This window comes from Epinephelus moara, chromosome 9, assembly GCF_006386435.1.
Source record: "Epinephelus moara isolate mb chromosome 9, YSFRI_EMoa_1.0, whole genome shotgun sequence".
Taxonomy (NCBI): domain Eukaryota; kingdom Metazoa; phylum Chordata; class Actinopteri; order Perciformes; family Serranidae; genus Epinephelus; species Epinephelus moara.
The window spans coordinates 25,172,533-25,191,091 of NC_065514.1; the positions used below are offsets into that span (position 1 = coordinate 25,172,533).

An 18,559-nucleotide genomic window follows, 5' to 3' on the forward strand; every position below is an offset into this window, starting at 1 on the left:
AAGATGCAACTTGTCCTGTATTTTCATGCTCGGAACTGTCAGTATAAGGGACATGCCAACCGACAGTTGAGGGCGGTTCAGTGCTTTTTACAACCAGATGTAGCTGCAGCTTCTTATACGTTAGCAAGAAACAGCAAAGCCAAGCCTATAGGCCGTTTCATACTTGACAGCATAAACATTTTAAACGGCTCCTTCTGTATTTCCTGTTGGAATGTTTGTTAATGCAGTAGCTGACAGGAAGTAAACTGGACCATAGTTGTTGCCATAGCAACAGTATTGCAATGAAAGAGTCTATTAGTAATATTGGGTTAGGGAGATGGGACTATTAGTGTAGAACAAGATCTGGTAACCAATGTGTACCAAATACATTGACTACTTCTCTGGGGACAATTCAGTAGTCACTGGATATTAGGGACATACTGTCTGTATCAAATTCTGTGTTACACGTATACGACAAGATTAGGTGACAAAACAGCATCTGAACTCACCTTTAGGCCATCTTTTCCTGGTGCTCCTGGAGGCCCCTGTTAAATGATAAACAAAATAACAAAAAACAAACAGCATTTCATGTCAGTTTCCTTTTACACTCCAAAGACAAACAACTGGTCACTGTGAAGCCCATAAATGTGAATTTGCATTTCTCTCTGATGGTGTTCCCTTGCCTTGCACCAAGAAATGCGTTAATGTTCAATTCAATGTTTTCACAGCAAAACCGAGGCATTCTAAATCTCTTTTAATTCAAAACGGACATCCTCATCGTGCTCCACCAACAATTATCCGAGATTAACTTTGTCCCTGCCTTCAGGCCAATTGTTGAGTGACTTCAGCTGGATAGTAGAGATCGCTTTGATCTCTTTCCTGGAGTAATCATCATTAGGGAGGTGTGAAGACATAGTGTAGGGAGTAGGGCCAATATTAGATCAGTACCAAGCCTGCGAGTCACACACCATACCACAGTCATCATTTCTCAAACCCTGACATGCAGCTGAAATATGTGTGACCTGGTGGCCAAATCTCATAACTGTGCTCAGAATCTAATTATGTTTTTGTGTGAAGAGAAGGACACCTCCCTTTAAGTCAGACCTCACCAGCATGTGCACTGATTAAACGTATTAACAGGTCATGAATATAAAGACACACACACAAGCCAATAGATCACTTTCTACTGTAAAAACAGTGTTCTACACTTCTTGGTTTGGTATCATTCAGGTCTTGATATGAGTGATTGGAAGTGTTGATGGTCTGATTTATCAATAAAGAGATTGCATAAATAGCAAAGCTTTAAAAACTAAAAATATGTCACATTCTTGATTCAGATCCCACATTTTGCCACGGAGGGTTCACACTCGCAGGCGAGACCAAGAGCTGCACAAAAACACAGCGAGCCAAAGAAAACAACTAAAGCTGTAAATGGATTCTACCTTCTCTGTTATGATTGCCATTACCATGTGTCATCCCTTTTCCCCTTGCAGAAGTTTGGGTTTCTTTAAGAGGGTGAATGATGGGCCATTTTTTTGTCTTTCTTAAATGTGTCAGTTGAAATGCAAGAGATACTTGCTTTCTCTCCCACTCATCATTTAAGACAAATCAGTTACAGCTCTCCTGGGGCCTGTCTCAGGTTGCAGGATTGCTAAATTACCTGAATTTGTTTGATGAAAAAAAAATCTGCAACATAGACAAAAGTAAAGTCCTTTTCAAAGTTTCAAAGCGTGGAGTGCAGTTATCAAGATTAACTGAGTGATTCTGCTGTGAAGTGTGACGCTGAGCCAACAGGAAATAAAGGCAAAGGTGGACATGAGACAGGTATCCAAGAATTACAGTCAGAACACGTACACATTCAGCCTATGCTGTTAATATGAGGAATATGACAAATTAAGTGTTTATAAAATGCTGAGAAAATGTACCCACTTTATCTGGGATTAAAACTTTGTGTGGCAGATTTGATTAACACACACATTATTTATAATAAATGAAGAAAAAAGTATACATTAACTGACCACAGGTCCTCTGGGGCCCCGTTTGATGTGAGACAGGTCTGGTGTGGGTCCCATAGGTCCCATCAAGCCCCTTGGACCAGGAGGCCCGGGTGGCCCAAACAGTCCAGGAAGACCTGGAGGGCCCTCTGGTCCTGGATCTCCTAAAACAATACAGACTGATATTGAAGAAATAAAGGCAACTGATCACAAAAAGGTCATACACAGAGTAGATTAAATACTCTTGGTGGCAATGCCAGTGAGCTGGTCGTTCCACCACTTTGGTCCATACTTATGATTGTTCCCTGCCACCAGCTGGTCAAGGTTTTCACTTCTTCTGTGAAACACCTCAACATCTAATGGATATATTGGCACAAAATTTGGCACCGACATTCATGGATCCATGATTATGAATCTTGCTGACTTCAGTGATCTCCTGACTTTTCTTTCTAGCGCTACCATGAGATTAACATTTGTGAGTTTGATTGAAATGTCTTGACAGCTAACGGATGAAATTTGGTACTGATGTTTATGTTGTCCCCATGATATATTATAATAATTGTAATCCCTTAAAGGGGAACACCACCCAAATTAACAATTCCAATATGTTATTTTCATGGTTAAGGAAAGTTCAATCAATATTTGTGAACATTAGCTACCCCCTCTCAAACCCAGAAAGACAATGAATGTGAGACTGACATGTGGACCCGCAGAACGTTTGTTTTCCTTTTTATACCTAAATGAGCTTTATTCTACTGTAATGCTCTCAGTTGTGAAATGGAAAATGTACTCATATATTCAAACCATTCCCCTGGGTGCTTTCAGTGTCATCTACAACATCTTTCACTATTTATTATCTGTGGAACAGCCCAAGACTTTCTATTTGAGGAAATCACAAATTTGAGCTTTACCACTCTGGTATTTGGCTTTGGTAGAGAGTTGTTCATGTTCACTAATATTTTTGGACTGTCTTAGACTGTAGAAATAACATATAAATTTGGAAATGGGAGTAGTTCCCCTTTAACTTATCATCTGTCATCACCATAAAAGTTTAATTTGTTCAACAATTTAGTTTATGAGAAAATACCAGCAAAGCTAATTGCTTGCCCATCAGCCTCAGCTGTTTGTGTTTATTGCTAAATAGCAACATAATTTACTGATGAACATGTTAACCATTATGTCTGCTAAACACCAGCATTTTAACATTGTCATTATCAGCATGTTACCATGCTCTTGTTAGCATTTAGCTTAAAGCACAGCTGTGCCTAAGTACAGCCTCACAGAGCAGTTAGCATGGCTGTAGACTTAGTCTTGCTTCAGTCTAACCCTGCTGGATGCGGGCCAATTTCTTTATGCAGAGTCTGACACTGTTTTATTATCTTTAGCTTCATGTGTTTACCTGGGGGACCGGTGAGACCTGGAGGCCCTGGTAAAAATATGGGCGATGTCAGGATTTTCTCGCTGGTCATCTGCTCAGGGACATCCGCGCTGTTTGACAGCATGGCCATCTTGAACACGGATACAGAGAATAATGAGTGAATGAACAGGTCAATGACAAGTCAACTACAAATAATTGAATGAATTATCAAATAAAGAACATCGCCAACAAAAATACATATTCTTTCAGGGCTTGGAAGTCTTTTTTTTCTCCTTAATTTGAAAGTGATGTCAAACACAAATGCGTAACAGTCATTTGGTTGTCATTCCTAAAATGGTTTTACATACAATGCTTCATAATGTCTGGCAGTGTCAAACAGGACAGGGAAATTACACACTCAAGGGCCAATTTCAGGTAAAATTATGCTTAAATTATAAAGATGAAAGCTGATCTTCCATCTGCTACAAGCTGTAGCCCAGACAGATGGAGGGCCAGGCAACCCCTCTGCATTATTCAGCAAGACCAGGAGAGTTCCTGCTCTGTATGCTAAGTGGCATCCATGGGAAAAGTTATCTTTGATCTCTGTATAACATCATGTGGATCTGGCAGTCCCAGTGGGAAACACGTGAAAGACCTCGCTATGCTGCAAGGGCCAAAAAAATCTGAATTCATGCGCACAGACACACAAGCATGTGTCCACACACACACACACACACACACACACACACACACACACACACACACACACACACACACTGAGAGAGGTCATGGCTCACCTGCTGATCAGTGAGCATTATGCAAGAGGTAGTCTGTGACCTTGGGTACAGGTGTTTGAAACACAGTTTGACCCTGCACTCATTCTCTTCCCATGATATGAATACATGAGAATATACTTTCTAATATACTGGAATAATAGACAGAATTTTCATCTTGTTTTCTTAATATATTAACATTAAGAAAATGCAGACACATGCCGTGTAGCTGCAGGAGCACCCAGACCACACAGCTGGAAGCAATATATAATGTGTTATAGCCGAAGGTGTTGAGTGCCACTGTTGACAGACTCGTGCTCAGATAGGTTCAGAGGCCTGTGATTATACAGACGGAAATGTAACCCCACTGTTGAGTTGAACGCAAATTGCCCACCAATTCCCACTCATGGAGGAAATCTAACAGCTACAGTACAGGAAGTTTTTTCAGACATTTTTATTGGGAAATAAAGTGCTACAATAAATCTCATGGAAGTTGTAAAAATCTGCCCGCTGTTGTTTCTGAAATCCTGTCAGGTTTGGACTCCACGGAGATACAGCGAGATGTTTAGGTAGTGATAAAGAAAAGGAGCAGCTCTGCAGATATTTACGTTCAAATGTGTTTTTGTTATTATTTTCTGGCCCTTACCTTCTGTTTAAGCTGCAGGACAGACATCCTGATCTGGTGGAAATCGTCACACGTGGCGGAGCAAGTTCCAGCATTCATCACGTTGTCAGACTTCTCAAAGAGATGCACTGCTGAGATTTGGGGAAAAAAGTTTCTGTCACAGAAGATACCAGAAAATGATTCTTTCAGAAAAACTGTCAGAAGGAAAAACATAATATCATGTTGACTTAATATGTGGCATGATTCAGCACAATTTGAGCAAGAATATCTTAAAATAGTGTGCTGATAATTCTGTTAAAGCAATCCTACTAACACTTCCAAGAACCAAAAAAAGCAAAAATGTAAGGGTCAATTTTCCCAAGTCAGACAGTGCTAGTCTGGTGACAGTTTGATGGTCTGTTGCAAATGTGTGAGCTAACTAGGTGATAAGTGACTTACACAGTGCAGAATAACTCCGTAAAGCTGTCATTTGTTAGACCTGAGTATGCAGGTCATTTAAAATCATTGACTTAGACGGGAAGAAGGTTTAGTAAATGTTTCAGTGCCTTGCAGCAGACCTAGCAGAACTAATGTACTGGCTCTGGTGAAGATAAAATCATGATACATAATTACATATTTTTTGGTTTGATTTTTCAGTCACTAATTTTGGGTTGTGGGAACTAAAGCCCAGGATCACATCGGTGGCATCACCAGGGTTTCCTTTTCTCAACTTAAAAAGATCCCCAGAGTCAGAGGCCGTCTTTCCCAACTGACTCAGAGAAAATCACGAATGCATTTATTAAGAGCAGGCTACATTATTGCAGTTATCTGTTTATGGGTCATCAAGACAAAACGGTCCATAGATTATAACTTATCCAGGACTCAGCTGCACAAAAGATCAGACCATGTAACTCCTGTACTCCGAAACCCTCAGTGGTTACGGGTTATTTTCAGAATCCAATTCAAAATCCTCCTTTGGGTTTACAAAACACTTGCTGGTCTTACTCTACACTACATCTCAGACATGCCGTCAGTTTATGAACCTTAGAGATCTCTCCAGTCATAAAGTCGATTCACCTTAATGTGCCCAGAGCATTTTCAAAGTCTGATAATGTCGCATTTATTATTGAGTCTCCTAGAGGATGGACCAGTCTGCCCACTTATCTCAGGCTTGCTGTGTTCCTTAAAAACCAAACTAAAATCCTTCCTTTTCACTTGAGCTTTTTCTGAAATGTAACGAATGCTTGTTTGTATGTGGATGTACTATGTAATTTTATATGTAGGTATGCATGGATGTCCTGTTTTTTGCACATCTTGTGCTGTTTTATGATGTTTTTATGCTTTTGTGTTATATGATGCTGTACAAATTTTGGGATTTGAATTTGAATTTTTACACATTTGAACATTTTGACAAAAAGATTTGGCACTGAGGATAATTCTATCTACAATTAACCACTCATAACTCAGAAACCACATTAAAACATTTACGTTACTGAGCTCACTATGTCTCCTGGTTTTGTCTCTGGGCTGTAGAAAAATGACCCCTGCTCTGCGAATGCATACATTTAATGGATGAGTGAAAGTGTCTGGACACTATTTTCCTCACTACGTCACAAAGCAGCAGGACATAAAGCAGGAGCATGACTATATGAACCATCTTAACTCTCTCTCCAGCTTCTCCTGAAATGTTATGGTAGGTAATGGAAGATAAACTCATGGGAGGAAGTAGCAAATCTGCAGCCCCTGAGCACTTCATTGGCAACTGAATCTGGGGCAACAAAATACATTATTATCGCCTGGACCTTTTGTAATGTTCTCCTCTAATGCATCCAGCAAATCAGAAAAGACCAGGAGTCACGGGGGCAGCCGTATGTTTGGGAGACAGAACGGTTCTGACATGGACAAGGAGCTTGGATGTGTAATGAATACCAGGTGTCTATGTTTGCAGTACCCCCAGCAACCCCCATCTCCTTTTCTCCCAGCAAATAACAATGTGTGGTCAGCTCCACATCACAGTCAGATGTGCCCTTGAGTGAAAGAGACTGTCTGAGTAAAAATAATATTCTCACCTCTCTCCCCCTTGGTGCATGTTTTTCCATCTTCTTCCAGGAAATAGTCTTTCTCACACTCACACCTGTAGCTCCCCACTGAATTGATGCAGATCTGAGAGCATGCAGTCGTGTTTTCGTCTTCACATTCGTTGATGTCTGTATGTTGAAGTGACAGACAAATACAGAGGAAAGACAACAAGCAAATTAAAGAAAGACGGTGTTGATTAAGATGCACATATTCAGTTACTATTATTATTATATTTTATACAATCTCACAGAGTCCCTTTGCTATTAGATAGAAGAGTGCAGGTCTCTGCTGACTGACAGGCCAAGCTACACTCCAGTACAAGTCAGAGTGCCTTCTAACACTGTCACCTGTTACAAATCCAAGAATATAAAGCATATTCCGGTTTTTAAAAATGTATTATATTCATGAGGTGTTGTACAAGGTCTCACCCAAACAGTAGGGCCTCTCTCGGTTTCTGTGGCGCTCACGGTCGTAGCGGTAGCCAGGGTAACAGGTGCACACCACTCGCCCAAAATGGTCAGTACACTGTTGCTCACAGGGGGCGCCAGCACACACATCATAGTCTAGAGAAATAAATGAGGGATTTCATCAGTGTAAGTGCAACAAAACACAAGGGGGACTCTCACATCCATCTGCAGTATCTCTCAGTTTGAGTTTTTTTAATTCTGTTATGTCATATCAAACATTCAGTGAGGACAAAATGAAATAAAGTTCAGTTAAGTTTGATGGGAGAGCATTCCAAAATGATCACTAATACACAAGACAGACATCCAAACAGTTTCCCATACCTTCAGGAATGCACTGGCCCAACACAAACTTGAAGCCTCTGCAACATTTCTTTCTGTAAAATACCAAATAGACGTAGATATAAGAAGACAAATCTAAAATACTTTAACAATCGCACAATACACAATAGGTCAAACATTAACGTATGACGTGGATAAAGTATGATGTGTAACATTAATGAGGATGTGCAGAATTTGTTGTGATCCAGTGATTCAGTCTGTTTTTACAATTGTGTTTGTTAATGTGGGAAACATCTTCGTGAAGATTAATGTTAATGTTGCCAGAATACACACACACATACACACACACACACGGACTCCTGTCTGCAGGTCTCATTGCATAACTGACCTGCTGTTGCATGTTTGTTCATGTCTGACGACACTCTTTTAAATTACAATTAAAATCCCCCGTTGAGTTAACTATCCTGACTGTGTGGTGTTTTTTTTTATTTCTCTTAAAAATGTCTCTTTTGAATTCTTCATTATTGACCAAATACAGAACTTCACGGTTACATCTTTTTTTTTTGTGGCCACGTCAATTTCTTTCCTGCCTTCTTCCTTGCTTTCCAATTCTCTGTTACATCATTTCATAGAAGCAATGATAAATGAATAGATTAATTACTCTGTATCCAAATAGTTTATGTGTGTGTGTGTGTGTGTGTAGAAGAGAGACATTGTAATGCAGTAAACTAAAGAGCGTCCCTTTAACATCCTCTCTGTTGCATCATTTCTTCCCTCATCTGTGTTTGGTTTTATTAATACCATCTCCAAGATAACATATTGTTTCAATATTTTATCAGGAGGAGTCACATGATTATGAGGTAATATTCATCCCTCGCTCACACTCAGCATTAAGGAAAAGTGCTACCAGGTGTTATTTTCAAACAGGAGGTGATAAAAAAAAAAAATCCAATTGCACCATGAAGTCATGGCAATATAGTGCAGTCACATTTACTTTGATAGTGGTGCTAAGAAATGACTTCTCTGTAATGCTTTACAGCTTTTATTCAGGACCCAGTTATGATGATGGGGCATTCCTGTGAGCCTGTCTGGTAATTTCATATAATGAAAGCTCTTCATTTTCTGCTCACCAGCACTGAGGAAACAATTGATGTAATTTATTTATACATTTACTTTACGCAGCATGATTCATCTGTCCTCAACCAGGTTACCCACAGGAGAACAAGACTCTACAGCTACTAGCAGCTCTGTGAGGCTGAATGCTGGTGTCAGAAGGATTAGGGCTGCAGTCTGAAAGTCGAAGATTTAAATCATCAGTCGGAGACCCCTCAGTCAACTGAGATTCTTCAAGTCGAGTAGTTTTTGGTCAGTCAGTGTGCAGTGTACTTCTGGGGGTGTTTCAGTCCCCAGATGTAGCTGCAGGCTGAGCTCCCCTTGCTTTTATGCTGCTCTCCAGTATAGGCTGCTGCAGACCCAGACGCAGGGTGAGTCTGAGTGACATGGCTCTGAAATAAAATTATCCTCTGCCTTTTGCTTAGAAGTAGTGAATTTACAGCTCACAATAACTTCATAAGATACAGTCTCTGGCATTTGTTTGATATCTAGTGTCAGGAAAAAGTGCTGTTGCACATGTCCAATCTGTCATTAGCTTAGTAAGCATGCATTAGCTCGGAGGGCTAACTTGACTTGTTTACTTTACTACTTGAATGTCACCGTCACCCTGGAAGTCCCATTGAACCCCGCTCAAACTCTCAAACTCTTTGTGAAAAAAAGGAACGAACATTCAATTATTTGTATTCAACAGCAAAATCTGATTGGACTGACATCATTCTGAGTTGGGTACAGCCCTAGTCAGCATGCTAACACACTCGTAACGATAATATTGACATGTCAATGACAATTTAGTGTGGTAATGTTCTAACATTTGCTAATTAGCACTAAACACATCACCTGATAAATAGTTTCGAAGGTATTCGTCATAAACCAAAGCATTGGACTAATTGATCTCAATAATTAGGTTAATTAAGATGTTGACCTGATAATGGCACTAGATAAAAGACTATTTGATCATCAAAGCTATCGATTCACAAAGGTAACGTGAATGTGTGTGCCAATTTTCATAACAATCCATCCAAACGTTGTCAAGAAATTTCACTCAGATCCACAAATGTTAACTTCATGGTGCTAGAGGATAAGGCAGGGCATCAACAAAGTGAGTAGGATTCATTCTCTGGTGACCATGAATCTGGCAGGTACCAGGTAATAGCTGTTGAGATATTTCAGTCTGGACTGACATTGCCATCACTTCAGCTCTGCTGCTAATGTGGCTTTTAACTGTCTGTATTTCTGCTTTTAAACACTCCACCTAAGGGGACATAAAAAGATCCAAATGATACACGAGGAAAAAAATTGAGGGGAATGTCGTGGAGGTGTAAGAAAAGCAGAATACGTTATCTGAAGACAGTTAAACTGACAGAATTTAGATTAATTTCTGGGATCTCATTCTTAAATGGCCCATTAGAGACTTGTAACAGTATGAGGGTGTATTGCAGGATCTCTTAATTTCAGTTTCTCATCTTATTACAGTAAGACTTTCCATTTACTAATTCCAATTTTGTTCATGAATCAAATGACCTGTCTACAAAAAGGTCATGCTTTTTGCAATAACATCATCACAGAAATATAATCCTGGTAAAACAAAGTAAATCACTGACTCTGCACCGCTGCAGTGCAATGAGTCTACCTTCTACAGTTGAGTGCTTTTACAGTCACTTTAATGGGTACGGGATATACTGGATACTAAGAGAAGCCAAGTGCTTATTCACTCACATAACTTGATATTTACTACCTAAAGAGGAGCAATAAGAACCATTCTCACTACACTTAAAGCTCCCACTGAAAACCATTAACCTGCAACAATCTCATTTCAAGTCTTTGATTACAAAAATTAGCCTACCACTCAGGAGGCGCTCCATGAGGTGAGAGCTTCTAAAAATACTGTGTTTGTGCACTTTGGGGGTGTGTTTCATTGAGTGCATATGTAAGTAGTTTTGGGCATGCATTTTGTGATTATGCGCATGAAGGGAGGTATGAAGAATCATAAATCGAAGGTTGTTCAGATATTGAATCGGATTGATCAAATTGATGTCCATTGGAGATCTACACAATAAGTAACGTTCTGACAGAGGTACAAATGCATACACATACTATACACAACCTTCATTTTTTTAAAGCTACATTTAGATAAACTCTAATAAATCGGACGAGTAGAGTAGAGTTTATGTGTGTTCTACACCTTGCATAAAGATGGGAATTAAAACCATTTCGGAAATATCATCAACAGGAAAGTGAAAGAAAAACAGAGCTGCCATGACACGTCTTGACATATTTCATCATAAATGCCATCTAATTTCTTTTCTATTGAGGAGAAACTCAATTTTCTTAACAAAGTATTTTGAAATAAGTAGCTTTGTTGTTTTGGCCAATTTTACCATTTGATTCTTAGCCTCACTAAAGTTGTTGAGTTTTTCTTCCCTATTGTCTTCATGTTGTCTTCACTGTCAACAATCTCTGCTGGCATCAGAAACTTCTACCAGTAGAAGCATCAGTAGTTGCAAATGTTACATTTTTGAGGAGGTGTACACAAGCTACAACATAACTCTGTGTACAGACTCTGTAGCTGTAACAAGTTATCGCACTTCAGGCTCATTAGCAAATGTTAGCATGCTAACAAACTTAACAGAGATGGCTAACATAGTATAAATTACACCTGTTAAACCCTCAACATGTTAGCATTATTATTGCAAACATGTTGGCATGCACACATTACCATTCAGCTAACACCAAACCAAGTGGTGGGTCGCGGTCCAAAAGTGGGTCCAGGGTCCATTCTGAGTGGACCGCAAGTGACTCACAAAGTGTTAAGTTTGCAAAAAAGACACTTCATTTTCAAGAACAGTGAATTTCTGGCACATAGCTTTTATTTTGAAGTGCCATCTAGAGTGAGTGACTAACGACAGCTACTTGACATAGACAGCAAACTAGCTTAACGACATGGCCAAACACAAGTATGACACTGAATGTATTAAACTGTGTGGACCTTGAACTAATGAAAGAAATCTGGACCCCATGGCTGGACCAGTTGGGAACCACTGCACTAAAGCACTGTGCCTGAAGAACTGCACAGGCCAGTAAACCCTGAAGCTATGAACTTTTTTTGGCACCATCTTGTTGTCCAGTATCTAGTTATTGATCTATTAGAGGAACAGTGATGCAAGCATGGCTATAGACTCTAAGTCTTGTTAATAAGCTCTCTGGTATGTTTATGTCTTGTTTGGCAGTCTGCTTGGAACACCCTAAATTGTTTTAGAAATGTAGGATATTTATTAAGCATGGAAGTACTGCATGCTTTTATTTTATGCAAAGATAACTGTGCAGTAAATTGTACCAGTGCATGTTAAACTGTGGAAAGTTGTTTCTGTGCCTAGTCTTTAAATTGTGTAAGTGGATTACAACTCAACATGTGTTGTTGCTGGTTGTTTTTGTGCTTTGAGGATAGTTTCCTGTGTGAACCAATATTTCATGTCATAATAACATCCCCATGAAGACAGAGGGAACTTATAGCAAATAACCAGCTTAGCAAAATAACCAGGGCTGGTTGAACAATCATGAGAAAACAAACATCAATGTCCGTCTCCAGCAGATCATGAGAGAAGCGATAACATCCCATGGAAATGGGGTTCATATCTGTGTTGAAGTACATTTTGTATTGAACTGTATTTTCATTACATTATCATTCAGGGAAATGCTTATTAGTGGCCTGATAATAGCCTCCTCTATCTTATTGTTCTGTCTCTCATTATGTCATTAAATAAACAAATCTAAAATCTAAGTGATATTTGGTTACTTTGCACATTAAAGCATTTTTAAAACACAATGACTGTGTTATCTGGCATTTTCCATTTAGGCTGATTTAATTTAAAATTGTTTATTTCTTACGTTGTCCCTATGATAACCTTTTTTATTTTGACACATGGATCTGAAAACAGGCAGACTGAGAGAGGCAGACATGCAAAACTGAGATGGTAGTGATATGACCAGTCTAAAAGTTAAAACAACATGCCTAGTACAGACTGTGGGTGATGGATACTAAGCTGAAGGTCAATGCACTGAAGCAATAAAATAACCTGAAACCAACTCCATGATTTATAGGACAGGGGTCACAAATCTGTCAGGTCTTTAATATGGAGGGTCTCAGAGATAAACTGCTGACACATGAAAATAACATTCTCATCACATACCAGATGTATAGCTACGTTAGTGCTGAAATTTGATTTAAATTTGGTTTTAAGTGTTATTGTGCGGTTAGAAAGACATTCAAACGACACTGCAGTCATAATAATTACTACTTTAGAGAGATTTTTGTCAAAGAACATGTTGTGGCAACTACAATTAGTGCTTGCAATCCAAACACACTTTTCCAGAATTGCAAGTATTTAAGTTGCTTGGGGAAAAACTGTAATGTTTTCCCATGATGAGGGCCAAGTTAACTCTTTAAAAAGAAACTCTTCATATAAATGGAGTGTGTATACAGAGTGCATGAACTCCCGCCTCTGCTAAAGCACACTGACGCTTAAATCTAAGAGGACATAATTCTTTCCAAACAGCTTTACTTATATTTAAACAACTGTCTGACCCAATATCTTTTATTGATTCTCAAAAAGCTATTTGATATACATTGTACTGTTGTTGACAAAATAAATAAAAATTGAGTTAAAAAAAAAAAAAAAAAAGCTATTTGATAGTCTCCCTCAGCTCCTCTCACTGTGTCTGAACAGCAGAAAGATCTAAATCACTCTCCACAGTGACACGCTAGGGGACAGTCAAAGAGCATGATATGAATGTGCCTTTGTCGTCGTAGCATTTAATAGAATAACTCCTATCCAAAAGATTAAACACGGGTAATTAGAGACGAAGCTCTTTATAATATTCGGCACACAAAACAAGAACATGCTGAGTCATTATGCGCAGAGCCTTAACACCTTTCATAACAACAGCTAAGAATACAATGCTGTGCGAGCTTGTTAGTTGCTCATGTACTTCATGCTAATCAGCAGACAGATTCAAAACACATGTGGATTTCATTCATATTCATGAGCGAGAGAACAAGGGGGGGGGTTTATCCCAAATGCATTCATGACACTTTTCTACATGAATATCAATGAGTTTCCAGAGTCACATGCCTGCACGCACACACTACCAGCTTGTTGACTAACATTTTACTTCAGACGCAGCAGACTGTGAGTCCAGCAGTTGTTCAGAAGGAGCACATCACAGACAATCTGACTGTTTTGCCACCTGAGGCTTTAAGACCTAAAGGTTATTTAATTTTGCCAGTGATCCGTATCATTTTACAGCCCCCCCCTCTCACAAATCCAGACATAGATTAGTCTGACCTCAGTTACCCAGGGTAAACCATAAGCACTCTAATTACCTTATAAACACTGGACCTCCCCTGAACCAACATGGTGGACTGGCCTGGTCTGGCGTTGTCTTGTAATGAAACACACTAATTCACACCGACACACACAAATTCAAGTGAAAGCAACTATAGCATGAGCAAAAACTGGATGAGTACGTGCACCTTCACATGAGAGGCCCGCTTCATCACATCCCAGCATGCTCTTTTCTCTAACAGGGATAACAATTCCGAAACTAAAGGGTATCACACACACACACAACCACATGCAGCTGTGAGACAACACATGCAGTCAGCTCAGTGGAGGCTTATTTGTCTAGCAGTGATATACAATAACATGTCTGCATTCCACTCAAGAGAAGATGTTTGTGGTGAAGTGGTGAGGACACAACTTTCATACTAGCGCTGATTAGCCTGCTCATGCTGAATGGTGTGGGTTAAGAGTGACATAAAAGTCAGGATCAGTTAATAGTTCAACAAATATTTCAATTAATATGCTATAATCAACTCTTCCTTTCCAATCATTGTCATTAATAAATGCCAGCGAGCCTCAATTTGCCATTGTTGACAGAACCATGGTGGTTCCTGACTCTTGTGCAACACCCTCAACAAAGGATCAACTCATTCAGTATGTTTGCACAAAACCATCTGTTAAATCAGTTGTTTCCTCCTCAACAATAACTCAATCTTCTCTTGTCTGGACTACAGATTTTCCCTCCAGCCTCCAGTTTATTGATGTAGTCTGCTCACTGACATCTCACTGTCTTTTAGCTGTTAATTTCAAATCCAAAACCCTGATGCAGGCATAATAACCTGTTCATCTTTTCATGTATTCTGCAGATATACTGCCTACTTAGTATTCTGTATTCTCCACTAGTGGGGTCAATGCTCTGCTCTCTAAACTCTGCACCACAGGCTCACTCGTATATCTCTGCTGTAGACTTGAAGTCCATTTTTCAAGAACTACGGTCATACGTCGCTCTACATGTATCACAGCTTATTCTGCTGTCAGAAAAGACTGATAACAGTAAGAGAATCTTTGGATGAAAGAAACTGCTCTGTCTCCCCTTCCTGTAGTCATCATGTATTCCTCATTCCATGACTTTTATGTACAACTACTTAACCACAATAAATAACAAAGAGGACAGGATATTTAATGTTATTGATAACCATATACTTAAGGCAGGTTTAATGCTATCACTTTCATATAAACCCTCTCAGTTATGCTTAGAGACACTTGCAGACAAACACAAGGCACACACAGAGACACACACATAAAAACATCAGACTCCCTCTCTGCTGCTTCAGGGTCACCATAGTGTAATATAAACAAATGAACAAAGGTACAAGCGATTGTTTGTAAGGCCTCCTGGTTTGGATGTTGTGGAGATTTATGCTTTGTCATTTAGAACTCCAGCATGTCAAACTGTGTCCTGTCTCCGTCAGCACACGGTGGTCGTCATGACAAACAGGAGATAAAGTTAAGCAACACATTAGCATTTCCAGAACCAGACAAAATACAGTATATTAAGAGGGACAGATACCTCTGCCAGTGCCGTATCCAAAAAAGAAACCCTGAGGAAAATGGGTTTATAGGAACACATAAAAAAACAAAGTACAGACAGTACATCTTCGGAGTGCCTGGATACCTTTGTGTTTTCCAAACCTACAACCTGAAAAAACTCTTGGAAAGGTCATTTATTCTGCTAAAAATACTACACTAAGAAAAGGAAAGAATCAGACATCAGGGATTGTTGCAGACCATAATTCACTCTGTAGTGGTAGACTTTTAGTCATGATTCTTAATGCACTAACATTCCTCTTCCAAACATGCTGCTGTTACCTCAGCTCTGCTGCATAATGTCCCATTATTGTCTGTAATTATAATGTAATCACAGCCGATGGTTTGGAGATGCCATAAAAGGTAAACAGTGTTGGAGAAATATGTTTCTCCACAGGCGGAGGTGCGCCATTACAGACATCAGTTGTAGCACTATAACCCCAAAGCACTTAGCGGTGTAACTCAGAGTGAAGACTAAAGGGACATTTCAAAGACTATGGGGTCCAACAACAACTCAGCTGTTTAAGAGTTTCATGCAAGCACTGAAATTTATAAGGAACGGGGCCAGTTGGAGCCAGCTGTTACTGACACAATATCTCAACAACACAAATAAAATGTGTTTAATATCTAACGGTATCTGGTGTTGCACTAAGATGACACCAGATAGAATATCTGGCTGATAAAAGTGCTCATAAATGTTTAACGATGATCATCACTGAGAATATTACACCTATATACCTAACACCACAGTTCACACGCAGTTGTGAGGATTTCCTTGGGAAAAACTTAACTCAGTGTATTTTCAAGTTCCATTTATACATTTCTAGCTAATAAGGGACAGACGGACTCCAAGACAGGCTGCCAGACATACTAATGTAAGAAAACAACAGCCTACAATGACATCAACCCACTGGAATCCATAAAAAGCAAAACTGTGAGCTTAATGAGGCTAAAAGGCTTAATAGAGCGATGTCTCTCCATTGGTTATTTACTTAAAGCAACCTCTTTTATATTACATGTTGTCTGATGGGAGTGTATCTCAATATACAAAACACTCAAAAGTGTGTTAACCACATCATAGTCTTACATAGTCAGACCTATCTCGTGCTGTTCCAGGGCTGCCTGAACCCATCGTAATTTTGCACTATGGCAAAAACCCTGGGTTGTTTGTATTTCTCTAAACCAATCACCATTGTCTTTGGCACTACTAAACTTAAGATGCAGCATCAGTGGCCTTGCAAAAATGGTTGGGAAGGAATTTGCTTTGATTCAACATTCGTACATGGGGAGGTGCTGGCATTAAAATGGCTAAATCCTTGCAAAAGAAAAAACACAAAATATTAAGACAGTTTAGTGTGGAGGTTGTTATTGTTGTAAGATTATTATATCCGGCAAAATCCTTTATTTATTTATTTTACTAAAAGGCTTATTTCGTAGCCTAATGTCTACTTTATCCACAAAAGTTTTATTCCATTTTGGTCCTGAAATCCACCCTGAATCCACCCGTCTGCTGGTTTAAGGATAATCCTGATTTTTTTTGGATCAAAGGTATCCCAATTCTACTAAAAAGTTTTGAACACTCTTGAAGGTTGGATCCAGATCAAAACCAGGACTGGATTATATGATCTAACCTGATGTCAGAATCCTTTTCTTTTTTAAGAACCTATTTTCAATATTTAATCAAATCTGAAATCCTGATCAGATTACCTCTGAACAACTGGGCCCTAAGTATTAAAAACTAAATGCTGTTGAATAGACAGAAATATAGTATCTCACTGTCAGCCCACAGAAAGAAATCATAATGCACATGTAGGTGATTATGGGGTAAATAAAACACAGAGGCAAACAGAGCAACTGGAAGTGGAAATGACCGTATGATATTAGGAAAAGAAAGCTAGGCCAGACTGGGACACAAAAACACAAAATATAGTATCATATTCTTCTGAAAAATAAAAACAAAGGTAGTTGGCCTTTTACATGACAAATATCCTCTTGGACAAACCCCCCTCATCTTACATTCAAAATGAATTGCTCTCTGCAATGCTGTTTCTATCTGTATCCAGGGTGAGCGCATACATACATCTGCCCAGAGAAATAATGGCGCCCCATTTGATCACTAACATGGTACATTAACATAACCTATTGGTTAATGACTGTTTGAACTCAGTGTTCACAGCCCGTGACAGTCACACAGCTTTGGTACAATACCCTTGGTAAGGCCCCTCATTTAAAACAAACAAGCAGTCTGGTTAGAAAATTGTGCAAATGCATCGCTCAATTTAATGTCACTAATTCAAAACTCGGCTTTTAATTCTTTCCTTTTTGTTTTCATTTTCTCTCTTGTGACAGTCGGGATGGGAAGGCCTGGTAAATGTGCTAAAAACTATGTTGTCAGAGCATGAAGTTACAAAGGTCTGTCACTGTGGTTACTATACTCTACTATAATTCAACATTTTGTGAAATGAAGCTCAGCCTAAGTTTAATCAGGAAAGCTTTCTTTGTGCTCATCCATTCACAATTCTCTCCATCACACTCCCACTGCTTCTTCTAATCAGCTGACTATGGGTGTTCACTCTTCTAGTGATCCAATCAAACTTTGCCAATCAGGATGCCACTGCAAAAGTTAAAATCTGCTTTCTGTTTTGCGGCTGTCAGCCATCATTTTAGGCAGAATCTTTGCACCCACCCTCCACCCCATTCACTTCCAGCCATCGTATCCAGAGTCCAGGACAAGCTCAACAAAGGCTCATTCCTCTACTCATCCAGATCATCAGCACTTCTCCATCTTCCTCTCATCTCTTCTTCCCACCTCTTCCACCGCCAGCATCTAGACCCTGGGGGGTTCCCTATTTGACTACGGATTCATCACCCTCCTTAAATCATCCACCTCTACGGGGTCTAATCACCAAAGACTTTCCACATTTTTATTCTTATGTGCACATGTTAATAAATATTCTTTTTACTATAAAAAATGAGTCTCTCCTGACT

At 39.3% G+C, this 18,559-nt stretch overlaps 1 protein-coding gene across 2 annotated transcripts in view; it reads right to left on the minus strand.

The window, feature by feature from the left end:
* ccbe1 (collagen and calcium binding EGF domains 1) overlaps window positions 1-18,559 on the minus strand; it is a 40,609-nt gene that overhangs the window by 4,719 nt on the left and 17,331 nt on the right. The window contains exons 3-9 of one of the 2 annotated variants that reach the window (XM_050053808.1): window positions 7,575-7,627; window positions 7,215-7,349; window positions 6,777-6,914; window positions 4,750-4,856; window positions 3,373-3,481; window positions 1,998-2,137; window positions 489-524 (exon numbers count right to left, since the gene is read on the minus strand). In XM_050053808.1, coding sequence (XP_049909765.1) covers window positions 489-524; window positions 1,998-2,137; window positions 3,373-3,481; window positions 4,750-4,856; window positions 6,777-6,914; window positions 7,215-7,349; window positions 7,575-7,627 — 718 coding nt within the window. Of the gene's footprint in view, window positions 1-488; window positions 525-1,997; window positions 2,138-3,372; window positions 3,482-4,749; window positions 4,860-6,776; window positions 6,915-7,214; window positions 7,350-7,574; window positions 7,628-18,559 lie in introns of both variants that reach the window. The other variant, XM_050053806.1, reaches the window with a different exon arrangement.